The sequence below is a fragment of the Prosopis cineraria genome, unplaced genomic scaffold, assembly GCF_029017545.1.
Source record: "Prosopis cineraria cultivar Desert tree isolate PC_DT_omini unplaced genomic scaffold, ASM2901754v1 PC13, whole genome shotgun sequence".
Taxonomy (NCBI): domain Eukaryota; kingdom Viridiplantae; phylum Streptophyta; class Magnoliopsida; order Fabales; family Fabaceae; genus Prosopis; species Prosopis cineraria.
Window position 1 is genome coordinate 32,053,377 of NW_026555344.1, and position 17,962 is coordinate 32,071,338.

At 32.0% G+C, this 17,962-nt stretch overlaps 1 protein-coding gene across 3 annotated transcripts in view; it reads right to left on the reverse strand.

Moving 5' to 3' along the window:
- Window positions 1–15,860, reverse strand: part of LOC129290362 (uncharacterized) — a 30,242-nt gene extending 14,382 nt beyond the window's left edge. For 2 of the 3 annotated variants that reach the window (XM_054927114.1, XM_054927112.1), the window contains exons 1-15: window positions 15,636–15,860; window positions 15,241–15,500; window positions 14,975–15,135; window positions 14,364–14,429; window positions 12,439–12,556; window positions 12,243–12,352; window positions 12,052–12,147; window positions 11,169–11,292; window positions 10,389–10,456; window positions 8,873–8,959; window positions 8,357–8,509; window positions 8,144–8,239; window positions 2,160–2,219; window positions 1,944–2,062; window positions 1,746–1,833 (exon numbers count right to left, since the gene is read on the reverse strand). In XM_054927114.1, coding sequence (XP_054783089.1) covers window positions 1,746–1,833; window positions 1,944–2,062; window positions 2,160–2,219; window positions 8,144–8,239; window positions 8,357–8,509; window positions 8,873–8,959; window positions 10,389–10,456; window positions 11,169–11,292; window positions 12,052–12,147; window positions 12,243–12,352; window positions 12,439–12,556; window positions 14,364–14,429; window positions 14,975–15,135; window positions 15,241–15,478 — 1,584 coding nt within the window. In that variant the 5' untranslated portion in view covers window positions 15,479–15,500; window positions 15,636–15,860. Of the gene's footprint in view, window positions 1–1,745; window positions 1,834–1,943; window positions 2,063–2,159; window positions 2,220–8,143; window positions 8,240–8,356; window positions 8,510–8,872; window positions 8,960–10,388; window positions 10,457–11,168; window positions 11,293–12,051; window positions 12,148–12,242; window positions 12,353–12,438; window positions 12,557–14,363; window positions 14,430–14,974; window positions 15,136–15,240; window positions 15,521–15,635 lie in introns of all 3 variants that reach the window. The other variant, XM_054927113.1, reaches the window with a different exon arrangement.
- Window positions 15,861–17,962: the final 2,102 nt, after the last annotated feature.

Here is a 17,962-nt window from a genome sequence, read left to right on the forward strand (position 1 = left end):
TCACAAGCCACTGAACTGAACTACAAACAAAGACTTGGCATCAAAGAGATACAAGATATGTATAAAGGGGAAGCAACTAGCATAAGAACATTTGGTGATGAGACAAAAGACTTTTTTATAAGGATTGGCCTACATTTTGAGACCTTTGACACGGTTTTAGATGTTCTGACTAAGCATATTCAAGAGAAAAAACCCCAATTGCATGATTATTGCAGATGATATAGTTCTTTTTGCAGAGTCAAAAGAAAAAATTAACTCCAAACTTGAGTTATGGAGGACTTTGGAATCAATGGGTTTCCACCTTGAGTAGAAGATAGAATATAAGCATTGCAATTTCGATAAGATGTTGGTCGGTAGTGATTTAGAAGTGGGATCAAAAGATTAGATCATACCACAAGTAAAAAAAGTTTTAAGTATTTGAGAGCAATTATTCAAAATGATAGTGAAATTGACAAGGATGTTACGTATAGGATATAGGGAGCTTTAAATCGAAAAAGGTTACAAAAGTTATTTATGATTAGAAGATACTTAATAAACTTAAAGAGAAGTTTTATCAAACTGTTATATGGTAGTGAATGTTAGATTTTAAAAGGATAACAAGAACATAAAGTTGGAGTTGTATAGATGAGAATGTTGAGATGGATGTGTGAGCATACAAAATAAATAAATAAATAAATAAACTCGTAATGAGTAGATAACAGAAAAAGTAGGTGTGTCCTCTACTAAGGGAAAGGTGGTAGAAAATATTTAAGATGATTTGGACATGTAAAGAGAAGATCGTGGGAGGCACTGGTGAGAAGAGCAAAACAAATAACCTGTAGCCATGTAAAAGACAAGTAGAGGAACACCCAAGAGAATACTCATAAAAGTTATTGAGTGAAATATCTTGGTTAACAATAATCCCAAAGGTTTGGTTGATGATAGAGCACAATAATGTTGTGCAATTCTTATAACTGTCCCATCTAGTAAAATAAGGCTTGTTGTCAATGCTTCAATTCTAAGTTGATCTCCATTTTTGTTAAGGTGTGCCCAATACAAGGTCCTTTAAACTTAGGCTCACAAGTGCTATCTAATTTTATATAAATTAGAGAAAAATTAGAAACATGATGATAGAGTACCAATTATGGCAGGATAATGGATAATTTGAGAAGTTTGAGAAATATTAGGAAATATTTATTTTATTTTAGATATTTTCTATTTCATAATATTATTTAGATTTTATTTAAATATTTAATTATTTATATTTTATTTATATATTTAGTTGTTTAGACTTTAGATTTTATTCAAATATAGATTTTAGGATATTTTATTACTATTTTATCCAAATATAGATTTTATTTAGTTACCTAGATTTTATTCATTATTTTAAAGTGTATTTAGAATTATAAATATGCTTAGCAACTCAAAAGCAAGCATATGATGAACAAAACAGACTTTTGAGACTTTTAGCCCTTTGGAGATTTTCTTAAGCATGACTATTGAGAGAAGTATAGAACAAGATTTTTGTTCTATATCATCTTCATAAATTTATTCCTTCTATTTTCTTCTATCATTCTATGTTCTCATTAATATTATAAAGTTAGATTCTGATTTCATATATTAATAGAAATTTATCTTTCTTATTTCTCTCCACCCAGCCAGGTTCAAAATAAAAATAAAAAAAGTGTTTAAGTGCAGATTAATGTATCCAGTATTAAATATCTGAAAAGTAATCCATAACAACCTGTGCAAAGACTAATACATACCTGACTATGTATTCCACTGTCAGTTACATTTATCAACTGTAAAACTCGAGCAGAAATTTCCGCATCAAGCACTTCCTGAGACTCCACACTGAATATAAAAATAGCATCAAAAATAAAAATCACATGCATAAAATCTTTGGCGGAAATTCTCTTAGAATCTACAACATAGACATTAAAAGTTAGTGAAAATCATTTTACCTGCAACCTGAACATTGCTTTATCTTCAGAATTGCACCAATGATATGAACAATCCAGGCCAGTTTGTCCTCAATCACACAGAGATCACTGTTATCACTAACTTGCACTCTTGCTCTTTCCTATTCCAGTAAATGAACACCAATCACTAACTCATTTCACCCAAGAGAAAGTACAAAAGATAGAGGTAAAAGCATTGTGCAAAAGTTAAATGCACACCGTGTATATTTGCAGGACTGGCTCCATTATGTTTATTATATATAAACTACTGCTTTCATACTGCATAAAGAATACAAAGATGTCAAACTAACAACATACTTCATTAGAAGCAGAAGGTAAAGGTAACAAAAGGAAAAGTTATCTACGTTGAATATTTATCTTTTTAAGGAATGCAAAATAAGTGATAGAGCACAATGGCATCTTGCAATCCATGTAGCCGACCCCACCTAGTGGGATAAAGGCTTGTTGTTATTGTTGTTGTTGAATGCAAAATACATTAGGAAGAAAAAAATAGTATAAGAGAAGCAACAGTGCAGAAAAAGATCATCAATTAGTAGAAGAAACTACAAGTCTACGAAGTCCATCATACAACACAGCAGTCCAAGCTCTCTGCATATTTGAAACTCAAAACACCCTCCTTTCTTTAAAACCAATAGCTAAACAACACAGTAAAGCCATGAAACTATTCCAAACCACAACTAGAGATCGATAGTCATCCTTTACAGAGGTAGCAATTCCTCTTTGACCCAATGAATCAAGACACCAAGAAAATTATATATTGCAGTGATGTTCTGCCATGCTATTCTTGCCAGAACGTAAACACTCTTTTCAGGGGAGAGTGGTTTTTTCAATTTTTAATTTTTTTTTTTTTTTTGTGGGGGAGTGGGGATTTGAAACAGCCTAATGGTGAACCAAAGCAAATGACCATAACAAGGGGAAAAAGCCTATTCCAGTCTCACGGTCAAGAGAAATGCCTCTTATGTCCAGGAGAAAACTAATGTTCACTGAACTCCAAACAATTCACAGAAAGACAGAGCCACCAGAAACTTGGAGAGACTGGATGATTCTAAATTTTCCATACCCCAAATAAAATTAGAAATATTACAACTAATCATGTCATTAGTATTAATCCTCAAGTACCAAAGTCCTGTAAGCAACTTGACCATAAATGAGCATTAAATTCCTCAATGGGTTTGCCAAAAAATTTTCCTCTTTTTTACCATAAAAGATTAAATTATAAAGGATAGTACTATTAAATTCTAAATAAAAATGACAAGAAAATCAGCAAACAGAACAAAGTAAAAAAAAAAAAAACCCAGAAAACTCAAATGAAAAAGAGCTGACAATCAATTTACACATCACATATAGTGATTCCCTTAAAATCCAATGCAACCACCAATTCCATCACATAAAATGTGTGAAGGAAAAGCACTTGAAGAAGCAAGCAGTATTCTCCAAGCCAACAAAACAAAGAGCCCCATTAAAAGCACAGTGCCACAATCTTTCATTCTCCATGTTGTGAAACCCTTTAAACCAAATAAAGAGAAACCTTACCTAAGTACTTGAACTCACTCTACTCTCACCAAAAATAAACAAAAAGGTTAACTCACTGCCAATCATGGAGAAACAAGTTGGAAAAAGACTCTAAACTAAATCTTCCCATTACAATCATCCAGAGGGAGAGCTATATGAGGTGTCATTGAACATGCGACATGTTATTTGTGTTTATCCTGTTGAATGTTAATATCCAGGCAAAGACTTTATCCCCAGAAGGAGCTTTAGAATTCTAAAATGTTTCTTATTGACAAGTCAATTTGAAAACCTAAAGATCCTTTTACTGTTTAAGCAGCAATACTCAATAGGATAAACACCAATGGCAGGACGCAAACTCAATGACCCTATATAGATTTAGTGCTTTCTATTCTGCATATCTAGTTCAGAATTTTCCAGCATATTTCTCCATTCTCCAGCAGCATGTTACTTTTGAAATATTCTTTTGGAAGTTTTGGGCCAGCTCAATGATCTTTCCATCCGACATTCACAGCAACCCGCCTATTAGACCAATCACCACTTAGATAAGGGTGGTGCAGGCTTTAAGAGCTAGGAAAAAAGACTAAACAAGCCAAGGTAAAGCTTTTGCACTTTGACTCAGCAGGATGCTTACGCATCATGTGCCCTCCTGTTTGCTTTCATGAACTACCTCTTATCAAGCACAGATACTTCAAAAAAGTAAACGTATCTATATCCGATATGTATCTAATACAATACTTGTAGGATACTTCAAAATACGTATTTCATATTTTAATATTTGTAATATGATTTTTTTTCCAATAATTTGTTACTATATCACTTAAAAACTTGAAAAAAGCTTAATATGTTGGTTGATTGTTATAAATATCATTATATTACTTTAGAAATTCTTGTTAAAAATCAAAATACTTATATCTATATCATAAAATGTTGAAACATATATTATAAATATCCCCGTACTCATATCCTAAAATTTTAAAAATTTTCCATATTGCATCGGATCCTGGTACCTTTATCTAGCAACCTAGACTATGAGCTTAAGTTGGCACATGTTAGTTTGTAATCTTCCAGAATCATGAATATCATTTCACTTTGTGTCAATTACTCCTCCTTTCAAGCAATTTGTCAAATGGGATGTAAAGAAAAATATTAAACTAGCCAAACCCTTACTGACACTACACATTTCCCGTGTTCCAACCCTAATCTGTCCCACCCTTGTGAACAGTTTGGGCTTCTAGATATATGTTGAAAAATAAATAAAAAGCATAATATAAAATAAACAAATAAAGTAAAAGGGAAAAAACAGGTTTAAAATTAAAAATTAAAAGAAAATATATTGGCTAAAGCATACTTATGATCATCTAACTTTATATAAGATTTCAATTTGATCTCTTAATTTTATTAAATATCTTTACTATCCTCTAACCCTAACATCGTCAGTTTCAAATGATTTTTTTTTTTTTTGGTACCAACCATTGTTATTTTAAAAATTAAAGTTAACATATTAACATTTAAGTATGTTTTGTCAATATTTAAAAGTTTAACGTAGAAATTTTTTTTATTAATGAAATTAATGGTATTAGGATTAAAAGGCTGAAAAGATACTTTATAAGATTAAAAGTTCAAAATGAAATCTTGTATAAAGTTAAAGGAATGAAGGTGCACTATATCTGAAAATATTTTTTAACAAGACTTTCTGATTTTATGACTTCCAAATCTACCATAATTATGTTTATATCAAAATCAAATGGCCATGATATGGTTTTTTAATGAAAATTGGCAAATCAAAAATAATGATGAGGGAAGTCAAATATAAACCATAATTTTCAATTTGATTCAGTCATTAATGGGAGAGAACCCTAGTTGTGTCTATAAAAGGAAGAGAAGAGGAGAAGGAGTGGAGAGGGAAAAAGTGGGAGAGGCCAAGACTGAGGAGTCTATGGCCTGCATGTCTCTTCATATGGTAATTCTCAAAGGACTTCATCTTTGCAGAGGATTGTAAGATTCTATTTTTAGAATTTTGTTCACATCACTCCCGTGTAAACTTCATAACAATGTTCTTATACATTGTTATTCTTTGTCAAACTGTGTTGCAATCCGCATGTTTCTAAACCTTGACTAAAGAGGATGCTTTGGCAATGATTATCAATATCATCATGGCTTTAGTTCCCCGTTTGCTTGTTCCTCTCGTTGGCTAATGTATGCGGTGATCATGTGATTAAAATTTAGATGTTTTTAGGTTCTGTACCTTCCTATTTTGGCTTTCATGATGTCCATATTCTGTGATGTGCTTGGACCAACATTGGGTCCGGTAAAATATATTTAGCCTGTTATTTGAATCTTATTTCTATTCCTCATGGGCACATAAGGTGTTATTTAATGCACCATGAGTGAAATCAAATCATCACAGGTCCTGATATTTACTCTACTTTTTAAGTAGTGATTGTAATGTAGTAATAACATTAAAAAAGGTGTTAAATTTTTATGAGTCTCATGATCACCTATCTTTGAAAAAGAAAATAAATTAATTATATATAAAAATATAGATCCTTTTTCCAATTCCCCATGAGTGAAATTAAATCACTGTAGATATTTGCTACATTAATTATGATACTGGTAGTGATACCAAATCAGCAGAGTTATTAATTAACAATTCGTTTTCATAAATAAAAATTATTCTCCATTGCATATTTTTAGGCCATGCTATAAGTGACATTAAGTCAACATGAATACCTAGAGCATCAAACAAGATACCGTAAATAATACTAAATCATCACCGTTACTAAATATTTTTATTAATACACTTCTAATCAAATCATCTTTTTTTTTTTTGGGAAATTTTATTTTAAAGTCCTTTTATTGTTCTAGGGTTTTCTGTGAGTGATACTAAATCACTGTGTGCATTTAGAACACCAACCAATAAACTATGAATGATACTAAATCATTGAAGGTTCTAATATTGGTCAAACTTATTTATTTGCTTGAAACAAGATTTGATTTATAAATAAATAAATAATACTAATGAACTTAAAAAAAATATAACTAATAATACCATCAAACTACATGAACTTTGGTCCTTATTACAAGGTACATTAGCCCTAGGTTTTCGCCTTAAGTCAAGTCCTTCCATGCAAATAAATAATTTCTTTTCTTTCATTTTCACTTATCTATCATTTTTTATCTTTATTTTTGCATGTGATTATAGAGGGTAATTTAAATATCTTAAAAAGCCAATTTAAATTCTTGCAATCAACTTAGGGTAATCATTCTTACGAACGAGTATTGTGGGGTGCTTATCTCCTTCCTCACACAATCGACTCAATAACCCTTCTTCGTAGACCATCATTTTCTCTTATATGGTTTTCCTAGGTTTCCTTAAAATTTTTGGTGGTGATTTCCATTTTCTATATTTTTTCCCCTTTCTAAGCAAGTCGAGATTTGGGTGCAACAATCCTTCAACCTCATTTGGTAAATGCTAGTGGTAATTTATAATAGCACCAAAGGTATTGAAGAAGGAGAGATATTTGGGCAAGAAAGGGGGACCGCTAAAGCTAACAAGAAATGGGTTTAACCATCTGTTTTTCCTTTACTGCTTCCATCTTCTCAAACCTTGATAGCAATTCTTCTTGTTATTGCTGCAAAGTGCCTTTAGTAATATCACAATTTGGGTCTTCAATACATGGAAAAATTAACACGCAATAATATTCAAAATAATCACCATCACACATGTACCTGCTCCTATTTATACTAATAAAGGAGGCCTCTCTAACAACCAACTTCATAGATACTTAACTAACAACTAATCCTAACTAATTCCTAACAACTTCAACTAAATACAAATCCCATGCAACAATACTTCCACTTACCATGTGACAATACTTCCTCTTAACTCAGAGGTACTTAACTAACTACTGATCCTGTCTAATTCCTAGCAACTTCATCTAATTACAAATTCCATGTAATAATGCTTCATCCAAAAATGATCATCATCCTCAAGGGTCTTAAACAGATGGCACAGCTCTTCAATGCCTAAAAGAAATTTCTTAGCTCTAGATTCTAGGCTCAGTTGTCCCATACAGCAAAGGCTGTTAGGCTTGAGCCTTCATATGATCCTAATGTAGCCAATTATCTAGGTCATTTGAACATGCATGTTTGTATAGCTGCAAAATCCATGGAGGTCCACTTCAGATTGGACCAAGATCATATATAGATGTTTGTATAGAAGCCAAAACAATACAGACTTACAACAACAATATCCCAGTGTAGATAATGGCAATTTGATCATGAGAAATTTGAGAATAGAAACTTGAGTAATTTGACAACATTGAAGAAGCAGTAGAAATGGAAGTGTGAGGCCATATTTGAGGGTTTGCTGATGAAGCTTTTAATTGCTCTGAAGGTTGGTTTCAAGCATCAAAATCTATGATTATGCTCTAATGGCCATGTGTACCGTTACTCTGAGGTTCAGCAAATAGCTTCAACCACAGAGCTCCCTGAGTAAACATGCAGAGGAACTAAAAGACCCTCTCAAGTTAATGTCAAAATTTTGTTTTCTTTTTCTGCCTTGCATGAGAATATCTTATGCTCCCTGTTTGCCATCATTGTTTCCTTTTCCTAAAACTCTGCTTCTCCAAACAAATAAATACTAGCAATCTTATTATTCCGTATGATACCTGAAATCTGCAAAGTTGAGGAAAGCAATCTAACTGATCCTGAAGAAGTTCAGCATTGTCCAATGGGTTCTCAGAAAGATCGTCAGGTATTCCATCCTGACAGATTCAGATAGAAGGTAACTAACTAAATTTCTGAAACACTATAGCTCATTGATCAAACAGAAAGTAGAAATTAAACAATTAAGTAAAGCAAGTACCCAAAATTGTAAATACCTGCACAGAAGTAAATCTTGATGTGATGAAACTTTCAGTAATCTTAGGAACAAATTCATCCAGCAAGCTTGGTGCATCACCTTTCAAATATGGAACAGAAGACACCAATCTGGACCACAGTCCTAACAGGTAGTATACACTATTGCTGGCCCACTGAAAATAAATAACGTGATCAGAATTTCACATCACAGTTGCTTGGTAAAAATATACAGCAGCAATAAATTAATTCGTATTTTAATAACGTATGAAGGTCTTAATAAAATCATTACAGTTATCTCTAGGGCTAAAGGATTTGACTGGGAACCCAATTCAATCAAATAAAACCCCAAGGAAATGTTTGGCATATATTTCAAGTAGCAATTCTCACAAGACGAAATCCCATGTCATGTTGATAAAGGCAAAGGTCACGTTATGCCAAAGACAACTGGTTCGCTAAAAAAATGAATGAACCTTGTAATATCATGACACATTAATCATTTTCTTGAAAATGCTTAAACATGATATAAACCAACTCACCTGCCACGACTGCAAAGATTTGAGAGTAAACTCCGCAACCATTCGTATCCAATCACTATAGCCTTCAACATTAACGAGCTCTGACAGCTGCAGCACGAAGTCACAATAAAAAAAAAAAAAAAAAGCAAGAAGAAGAAAAAGCAAACAATCAGGAAAACCCACTAAAAAGTCAAATTTAGACAGCAGATTAGCAACATAATCATAGGCATAAAGCTAGCTGCAAGAGAGATCTCTAGCAGTCCTTTTATTTATTTTGGTGGCTGGCACATAATTTTTTTAAAATTTTACCTTTACTTGTGTTTATATATCAGCATCGTTATGATAAAAAACAAACTCCTATTGGAAAAATAAAACCATCCATCACCAAGAAAACATTGGTAAAAAGATCAACAATACAATTTCCTAAACACATCACAAGGCTTACACATCCCTACACACGCATAAATATCAGATAAAGAAAAGGCAGTCCTTCAAGAAAACCCAGAAAATGGAACCACAAAGGAGCAACAAGCAACACTATTGTCATGGTAACAGACCTAGCTTCTCTCCATTTCCTCTCCACTTCCCATCTCAACCAGTGAATCCATTTTTGAATGGTTGAGATTTAATGTTTCATATGGATCCAATGGTTGAGATGGGAAGAGGAGAGGAAATGGAGAGGGGGAGGGAAATAGAGAGAAGCCAAGTGCCATGGTAACACCCTGTAATACATGGGGATCCTGTTAAAAGCAAATACATCAAAGCACAGCAAACTCTTCACACCATTACAACTTCAGCATCCTAGACCACTAAGCATAGCATTTCAACTTCACTACAGGATTGGACTTGGAGCATACATGTGTGCAAATGATACTTACTCTTTGCAAGGCAATGCAAAAGCAGTAGAACTTACCTTTTAACATTAGGTTTTGAAATGCTTTTAACTTAAAATATTTATAATAGTTCTAATATGAAGGCCACTGAAAACTTCTATTACTTAATCTGATTCCAAACAGAACCAAGTTGCATATTTATATCTCTCTTCCAAACGGTGCCTGAGTTTGTTAATCTGAAAAACACCTCCCTACACACCCACTAGCATGGAAGTACCACAACACCAATACAAATCTACAATGACAAAGCACACTCCAAATTCCATTACTACCCTTGTCCTGCATACATAACCCAGACAAACAAAGACTTGCATGATAAGATTTGACAAAATTATCAAACACTCAAACCATAAAACAACAATGGGTCCTAAAAATTATGTAACACATTCCCTATCATTTGCATATCTCTTCTGCAATATCACATTAACAGGAATATCTGCTTGTTTAGACCAAATCATGTCAATTCATATTTGACAGCAGTTCATGAGCAGGCACCACACAAGCATCCAAATTTACAGCTTGCCCAATTGAATTGAGACCTAAATCCCAGCCAATGAACCCCAAATTCACACTGATATGCACTGCAAACACCTGTATGCCCTCACCTCTAGAAGCAAACCAGTTAAGTCAAAAAAGAACTGCACCTGATAATTCACTCTGAACCGACCAAGAAGACGACAAAACTCATGGTAATTGTAATGATCTGTGAGACCTGATTCATAAAATCAAATTAAAATTGTAACAGAATGGAGAACAAGGAGAAGAAAAAAAAAACAACAATGATATGCAAATAAAGATTTAAAGTACTGCTAAAAATGAATGTGCAGAACTGGCTTCAAAAGTCCCAGCAATTCCAGCAAAATAGTTGTTGTGTATTTACTACCTTCATGCCACAGCTTTGTTTCACATTGTTGTACCAAAAAGGCAACATTTTATAAGCTTATGATTTACTTGAGCTTTCAATTTCCACTGCTATTAAAAGAACCAGGCCTGCCTATTCATAATGACCCAAAAAAAAAAATATTAAACTTGACCTGTATGCCTCTCGACTAATGGTTGATGATCAAAATGTCTAGCCTGCATTTACCTATTTCCAAGAATGAACCATAAAATTGGTGACACATACACGATGTGTGCTCGCACACACACAAGGGATCAAAGGTGAACCATCCAAGGCAATATAAATTGTTTAATGACAAGTTCATTGATAAAACACAAATGAACAAATTTTACGCTTTGTTCTCTGTACTATACAGTGAACAGGCAGTTCCAAATGCTACTCAGGATCAGCCGTGTACATTTTTTTACATGTATGAGGGTGATAAACAATATATATACATACATATATATATATATATATAAAAGCTTTCCAGTTGGAATCATTGCAATACTGATCAAGCAAAGAAGTATCAAGCCAACAACACCTTGCCCTGTTTGAAGTATTACTTTGGTTCCTGTCATTAAATGCGCCAAAAACTTAGAACGAGCAGCATCATTGGTAAACAGAGAACGTCTTACAGATGCTAGTCGCACCAAGCACTCCAATGCCTGAACAAAAATAACTAAAATAAAGAAGGATCAAAAGTGCAAAGCAATGAACCACCATAAGAACTTCTAAATACTCAGCAAAACATTAACCCCTCATGAGTCAAGATATTCCTTTTATTTTTTTAAATTCCAAGTGACAACATAAGCCAGTTAAATAATGTGACATAAAATAATTGTTATTGTTTTTCTTTTGCAAACATGATAAATACCAAAACAGAAAAACTAAAGAAATTCAAATTCAGAACTTTCTAAGCACCATATAGCACATTTTTATGGTAACCAATATTGTTGCACTATGCAGTTTTAAGTAATGCTACATAATAATTGTTTTCCATGTGTGATGTGTTATTCTAATTTCATCACAACAACAAGAAGAAGCCTTTTGGAAGCCCGTTTATTTTTACAGTAGCAAGCAGCCATTTCTGGACGAGACAGGTCTTCTGGCAGCAATTGAGAAACTTGGGCATGTCTTCTAAAATTTGAGCAGTTCATTTTGATACAATCAAGAGGTTTTGGCAGGATTAAGATGGGTGAAGTCTCCTGGCATTTTACAGTGAATGTTGTCTATCGATGCACATGAAAGGAATGGAATGTTCCAATGTCCAACAACTAGAAATGAATATGAAGAAATAGAGAACTTGAAAAGCCATATGAAAAAGAAGCTCCTAAGAATTGAATTTCTTTAATTGTTTGCAGTCATTAATTTGAGAGTTTAATATAGGAAAGTCCAAAATAATAAGAAGAAACACATTTACAGACCTCCTTTGAAAGAGGAGCCTTTGTAATGGCATAGTAATCAAAAAATATTTGCAAGGTTGAGGACTCCTCCAGAACTGGCTTCCAAGGAGAAGGAATCTGTAGGCAAACATATTATGAGATAAAACAACATTAACGGGGATCTTGTACATCTCCAAAAGAAACTATAATTAGTATTAAATATAAGAAAATACCTGAACCGTGCCAAACTCATCTGAACTTTCATCAACAGATGTCCCCACAAAATCAAATGATAGACATTTCAAGGAAAGAGAAAGTGCCAACTCTTGCAACTGACTGACAACTGCCCTTCATAAAAAAAGTCAACCCTCAAATTACAATATCAAAAAGATATAAATAATAAGGAACAAAATTTTACAATGGGCATACCATCATTCTTCAGTTGATGCAATGATGTTAAAGATATCTGAAATATTTGAAAGAGGCACTGGTCCCTAAAGGAGCAAGCCACTCTTCGATGATGTGTTGCAGGGAAGCCAGTGTTAGCCTAAAGCAGAACGCCATAAGTAGACGTTAAATTTTAAAACAAACTAAAAATAAAGAAAGCAACACAGCTCATACCACAAGAAAACACTGTAGACAAACACCAGAATTTTAAATGCAAAGATCTCTGGCAAACAATTTTCAACAACAATCTAATGATAACACAGGAATAACTAGTTGAAGTCAACTTTTCTTAGAGGTTCCTTGATTCAATTTACCAAACTTATACGGAACTTTAAAGCAGATTGTTTGTTTCATTTTTCTAATTCATAAGAATTCATAAGAAATCAAAACTTTGTTTTAAATAAATATAGTACTTTTAAATGTTAAAGACAAAAATATCTGATTAATTAAATTTTGTTTCAAAATTTTAAAGAAGAAGTTTAGAAATATATAATTAATACTAGGAAAGTAGAACATACTTGGATTCTACTCTCTACATTACATCCATAGTTATGAGGGGAATTTGAGTCTCCAACTTTCCGAGAAGCTTAGCCTTTTAGCAGACCAAACAAATGGAATTTATTCACTTCCAAGTAAGTATAACTTCCTCCCCTTCCCCCCAACCATATGACCTTTTAATAGTTGATCACAAGTAATATGTAAATTTTGTTTCACATGCATCTTTTTTAAAAAGTCATAATGGAAAAAAGTACAAAAACAGATATACTTAATACTTGCAAAAAGAATGCAGATACAAAGAAAACCACACAAAGAATATCAACCAAAGAATGGGCACCAGTCTCTCTGCCAATACTCTCACAGAAAATTTCATATGGCAAGTATACAGAAAAATAATGACTTATTATTGGAAAACTGACTGACATTAGTTACCAAGCTAGAAATATCTCATGATTCCTTCAGTGGTAAACTCCATTTAATATTTATTTACTATGTCTCTCATCTTCTCTATTTTCTATAGGAGAAAGAAGATAGAAGAAATATACCAACTGATATCTTAATTTTTAAAAATACACAATATCATAGCATAAACATGATAAAAAAATAGATCTAATAGCAGAAAATAGACAAGGAGCATGCAAGCGACAATAAACTACAATCCCCACTAATCTTTGGGTCTCTTGTAGAAGCAATCAAATCTTGGCAAAAATAGTTCTAAGGCTGAATACAGGGCCTTATCTCATGGCAAAGTTTGGTGGCTAAAGCATCTTATAGAGCTTAGAATCCCAATAGGTAACCATGGAAGTTTTATGTGACATGGCTACCATCAATGATGTGAAAAATACTGTTTATCATCATAGGACAAAGCATGTGGTGCTAGATCATAACTTCAATATAGAAAAAACTAGATTCAAAATCAATATGTACACTCCTACAAAGAACCTTAATTTGAACTTCTTAAATTGGGATTCAAGGATGCTTTTCATTTGCTACAAAAGGAAGACTGATTTGTAATTCTTACGTCCTCACTGGCTCAAGACCCTACCACTAGATGTGGCTGGCAATTGAAGAAAGCTTTTCATTAAGAAAATTGTTAACTAGACACGTTAACTAGACAAGGCTGTAGCTGAATTCTGGTGTTACGACACCATCTGGATATGTTATATCAAAAACAGTTAATATTGAAGGAAAAGAAAAAATAAATAAAAGAAAAGACAATTAATCCTCGATACATCTCATATACATGGATATTTGCACAAAGATGAGAAAAAATAAATAAATAAGAAGACAATTAATCCTCTATACATCTTATATACATGGATATATGCACAAAGATGACTCCCAATGGTAAATGGTGCTACTCACTTCCAGCACTCAATGTATTTGAGCATCACAAGATAAAATCTTACCTGGTTCATCTCAGAGATAAGTTGGTTTAATATCTTCAAACCAATTGCATAGTGACCAGGTGTTGCCTGTTAAAAACATAATATCTATAAACAAAACATCTCAGGAATTTTAAACTGCCCATTAGAATCATGGGCAAGTGAGAGTTCCAAGCATTCCTAGCCAGATTAAATCTCTTTAACCGCTATCCACTAGAGGAACAAACTTGCATGAAGCATAGAACCAATTTTAGGATTGGCCCGGTAAAAACTCGTAAGAACCAGTCAAGCCTCAACAATACTACTGACCATTAGCCAGTTTCACAGTTTATATTGTCACCTTTCTATTTATTTTTCTGTTTATGAACAATATTGTCTCTAATCTATCAACTCTCTCAAGCAAAATTGTCAAGTTGTTAATGCTTTGCGGCCATTGGCTGTATTATTATTTTGATTAAAATATGTTGATCCTCTTTCTTTCTGAGATTGAACTCTATACATGTGTTACTAGATGAAAAAGTTTATCCTTGTTCAGTGCAGAGAACCAGCTTGCACGACACTCAATTGTCCATACTGATTAACATTAGTCAGTTTCTTCTTGGCAAATGGATAGCACATTATTCACTAGTGATCACCTGACTCAAGAAGCTCATTGATTCTTTGACCAGATCCCGAAATTGGTCATCATCAAACCACCCAAATTTCGTGACTCGACACAGAAGTTGAATTAATGAAGCAGTCACAAAAGGCTGTAACTCTGGTCCTCTGGTGGCTAGATAGTTTAAAAGATAGTTCCCTATGAAACAAGATAAAGAAGGTTGTCAACCCAGAGTTAAAACAGAAATCAATTCCTGCTTTTTCCATTCACCGACAAGCGATAAGATCGAATGAAGTAAAATACTTATATCTAGCCGAAGCTGCAAGGCTAGGCTGTGTTCTGTTACTTGCTTCAACAAACTGGAACTAGCCAACATCAATGCGTAAGGAGTCAGGGCATGGTCAAGAATGTATTGGCATTGAGATATGTAATCAGTATTCATAGAGAAGCATTTCAAAGTGTTTTCCGCATGAGCCCTTTCCACAGAATCCTGGGAATTGTATAGCCTCTCGCACAACGCTTCCAGTTGTGCCAACTCCATAGTTATGAAAGATTGTATCTATCTGCCAATCAACACACCAAACTGTTTCAAAGTGTTGATGATTCGCATTGATCCACAAAAGATTGAATTGTGATAAATTTACGGGACGGGAAGCCAAGAAATGGCAACACGGCCAAAGAAGGTTCAAGAAAATTACCCTAATCTGAAAACAAGAAGCTTCTGGGTCTACCAAGTTTGCAAGCAAACTCGCATTACATTTACGATAGAGGAAAAAGTTCAACACCTCCTTGCAAGTTTCGTTCCTTTTGACGCGATCTATCTAGGTTTCTCAATCGCTTGAGATTCTTTCATTTTATTCTATGTTAATGGCTGTTCGTCAGTTCAGAGATCCACAGCGTCACGGACCCATTACTCTCCCTTTAAAAAAACTAGTTTATTGGGATACACAGTACACCAATTTAAATAATCAAGACCCTTATCAAGCCTATGTGTGATGTAATAGCTGCTTTCTTAACCAATTCATGATGCTCGCATTATAGATAGTCAGCCCCTTTGGATCTAACTTTAATATTATTTTATTATAAAATTATTATTTTGTTCAAAAAATCTATTTCAATAGAATGTGTAGTGTATAAAGGAGCGTTTTTCCCTTTTTTTAATTTGTTTTTCCTTTACTGTACTTTGGTTTGGCTCTTGGTGGGTCAAAGAATTCAAAATGGTATTCTCGCCTGTAATATAAATTTTTTTATATTTGATCAAATATTTACTCTTTTATTTAAAATATAAATATTTTATCATCTAACTAACTCTATCTTTTTATTTGTATCCCTATTTAATAGAATATTTGACCCAAAAATATATACAAAATGATTTATTCAATATGAATACTTTAAAAAAAATAATTATATGTTAAAAAACTAAAAATATTTTATATTTTTTAAAATTCAATCCTTTAAAAAATAACTTACATTTTTAAATGAAGAAAGTATATAATTTTATATTAATATTGATATTGATTATGGTAAAATTAATTTTTGGTATTTTCAAATTTTTTTTCTAATTTTAGTGATTTTCTTACTTATTATATATAAATTTTTCTAAAACCAGAAAAAATATTTTATCTCAGTGTAATTTAAAATTCTTAGTAAGGCTATGCGCGTTCGGTACATTGAAATTAGAGGAGAGGAATTTAACTGTTTTACAAAATCAGTTATATTAAAGTGTATATGCTTTTTATTATTCTAAAAACCAAAAATAAAATTTTTTTCTGTTCTTAAAATTAGTTTTCGTTTTTTGAAAAAAAAAATCATACAATATTCAAAGATCTTGACATATTCGTACGCTTTCTTAACAATTTTTGCATATTCTTTTCTATTATGTTTTAATTAGAAATATTAAATAGATTAAACTTTGCAATAAAATTTAAAGAAAATATTATACACTTGTATAAAATTTTAAATTAAATTTGGCAAATAAGTACTATTCATAATTTGATATAATTGGGCTGTTTGTTCAAAATTAAAAAAACAACTAGTTTTTAGGTAATTTAAAGGTTTTATAAAAAGAGATTTACTTTGTAAATATTTTATAAAAAGCAGACATTATTTTATATTTAGTTATAATAATAAAAAAATAATTTTTGTTAGTTATTTTTATATTTCATTATATTTTTTCTTGATTGTCTTTTTATAACAATAATTTACTATTATATTATTTTAAAATTTTATAATATATTTATGTATCTCACCTCTTTAAAACACATTCTCTCATACCGCATTAGATGCTTCTTAAGATAATTAAAAATCTTCTTTTTTAAAATTTTATTATTTTCAAAAGTTTGGAAAAATATAATAAAAACTTATATAAATTTTTTTTAAAAAAATAAGGTATTTTTTTATGAAATAAGTTAAAATAAATGAGCTCAATATTAGCTAATCTAAAAGTTAATAAACTAATTAAATTAAATATTTATTAAAAGCTGCTTCTCTTTTCTGATGAAAAAAGTCACGCGTCTTTTAAAAGTTGGCCGTTGGACAAACTTTTTGGTCGGCGTTCTTAATTTTAAATAATAATAAATATTTATTTAATAAAATGAGAATATTTGCTGGGTTTTGTTGATAATCTCATATTTTACCTTTCTAATCTAACTTGAGACTTTAACTTTACTCCATCTTCAAAGCTTGCTTTAATTTGATATTCTTCAAGTTGTAGGATAAATATCGAGACTACCCTACCATCAATGCGAATTTTAGATGTCAACTAAATAAATTCTTTTCGATCAATTTTAAAATCTTTATAAACTATGATTAATGTTAGGTATTTTGTCAAGTGTTTCTTTTTAATTTTCTCTTTTAGTTTTACTTTTCTTTGTAATTGCAATATTATATGGACTTTATTTTGATCATTTAATAAAAAATTAAGCTTTTCAATAAGGTTTTTGTCAAAATTTTGTGTCGTTGGTTTCCATTTCAGGTAATTTGCAGTTACCTCATAATCCTTTAAATTTTGATATTTAATTAAAAA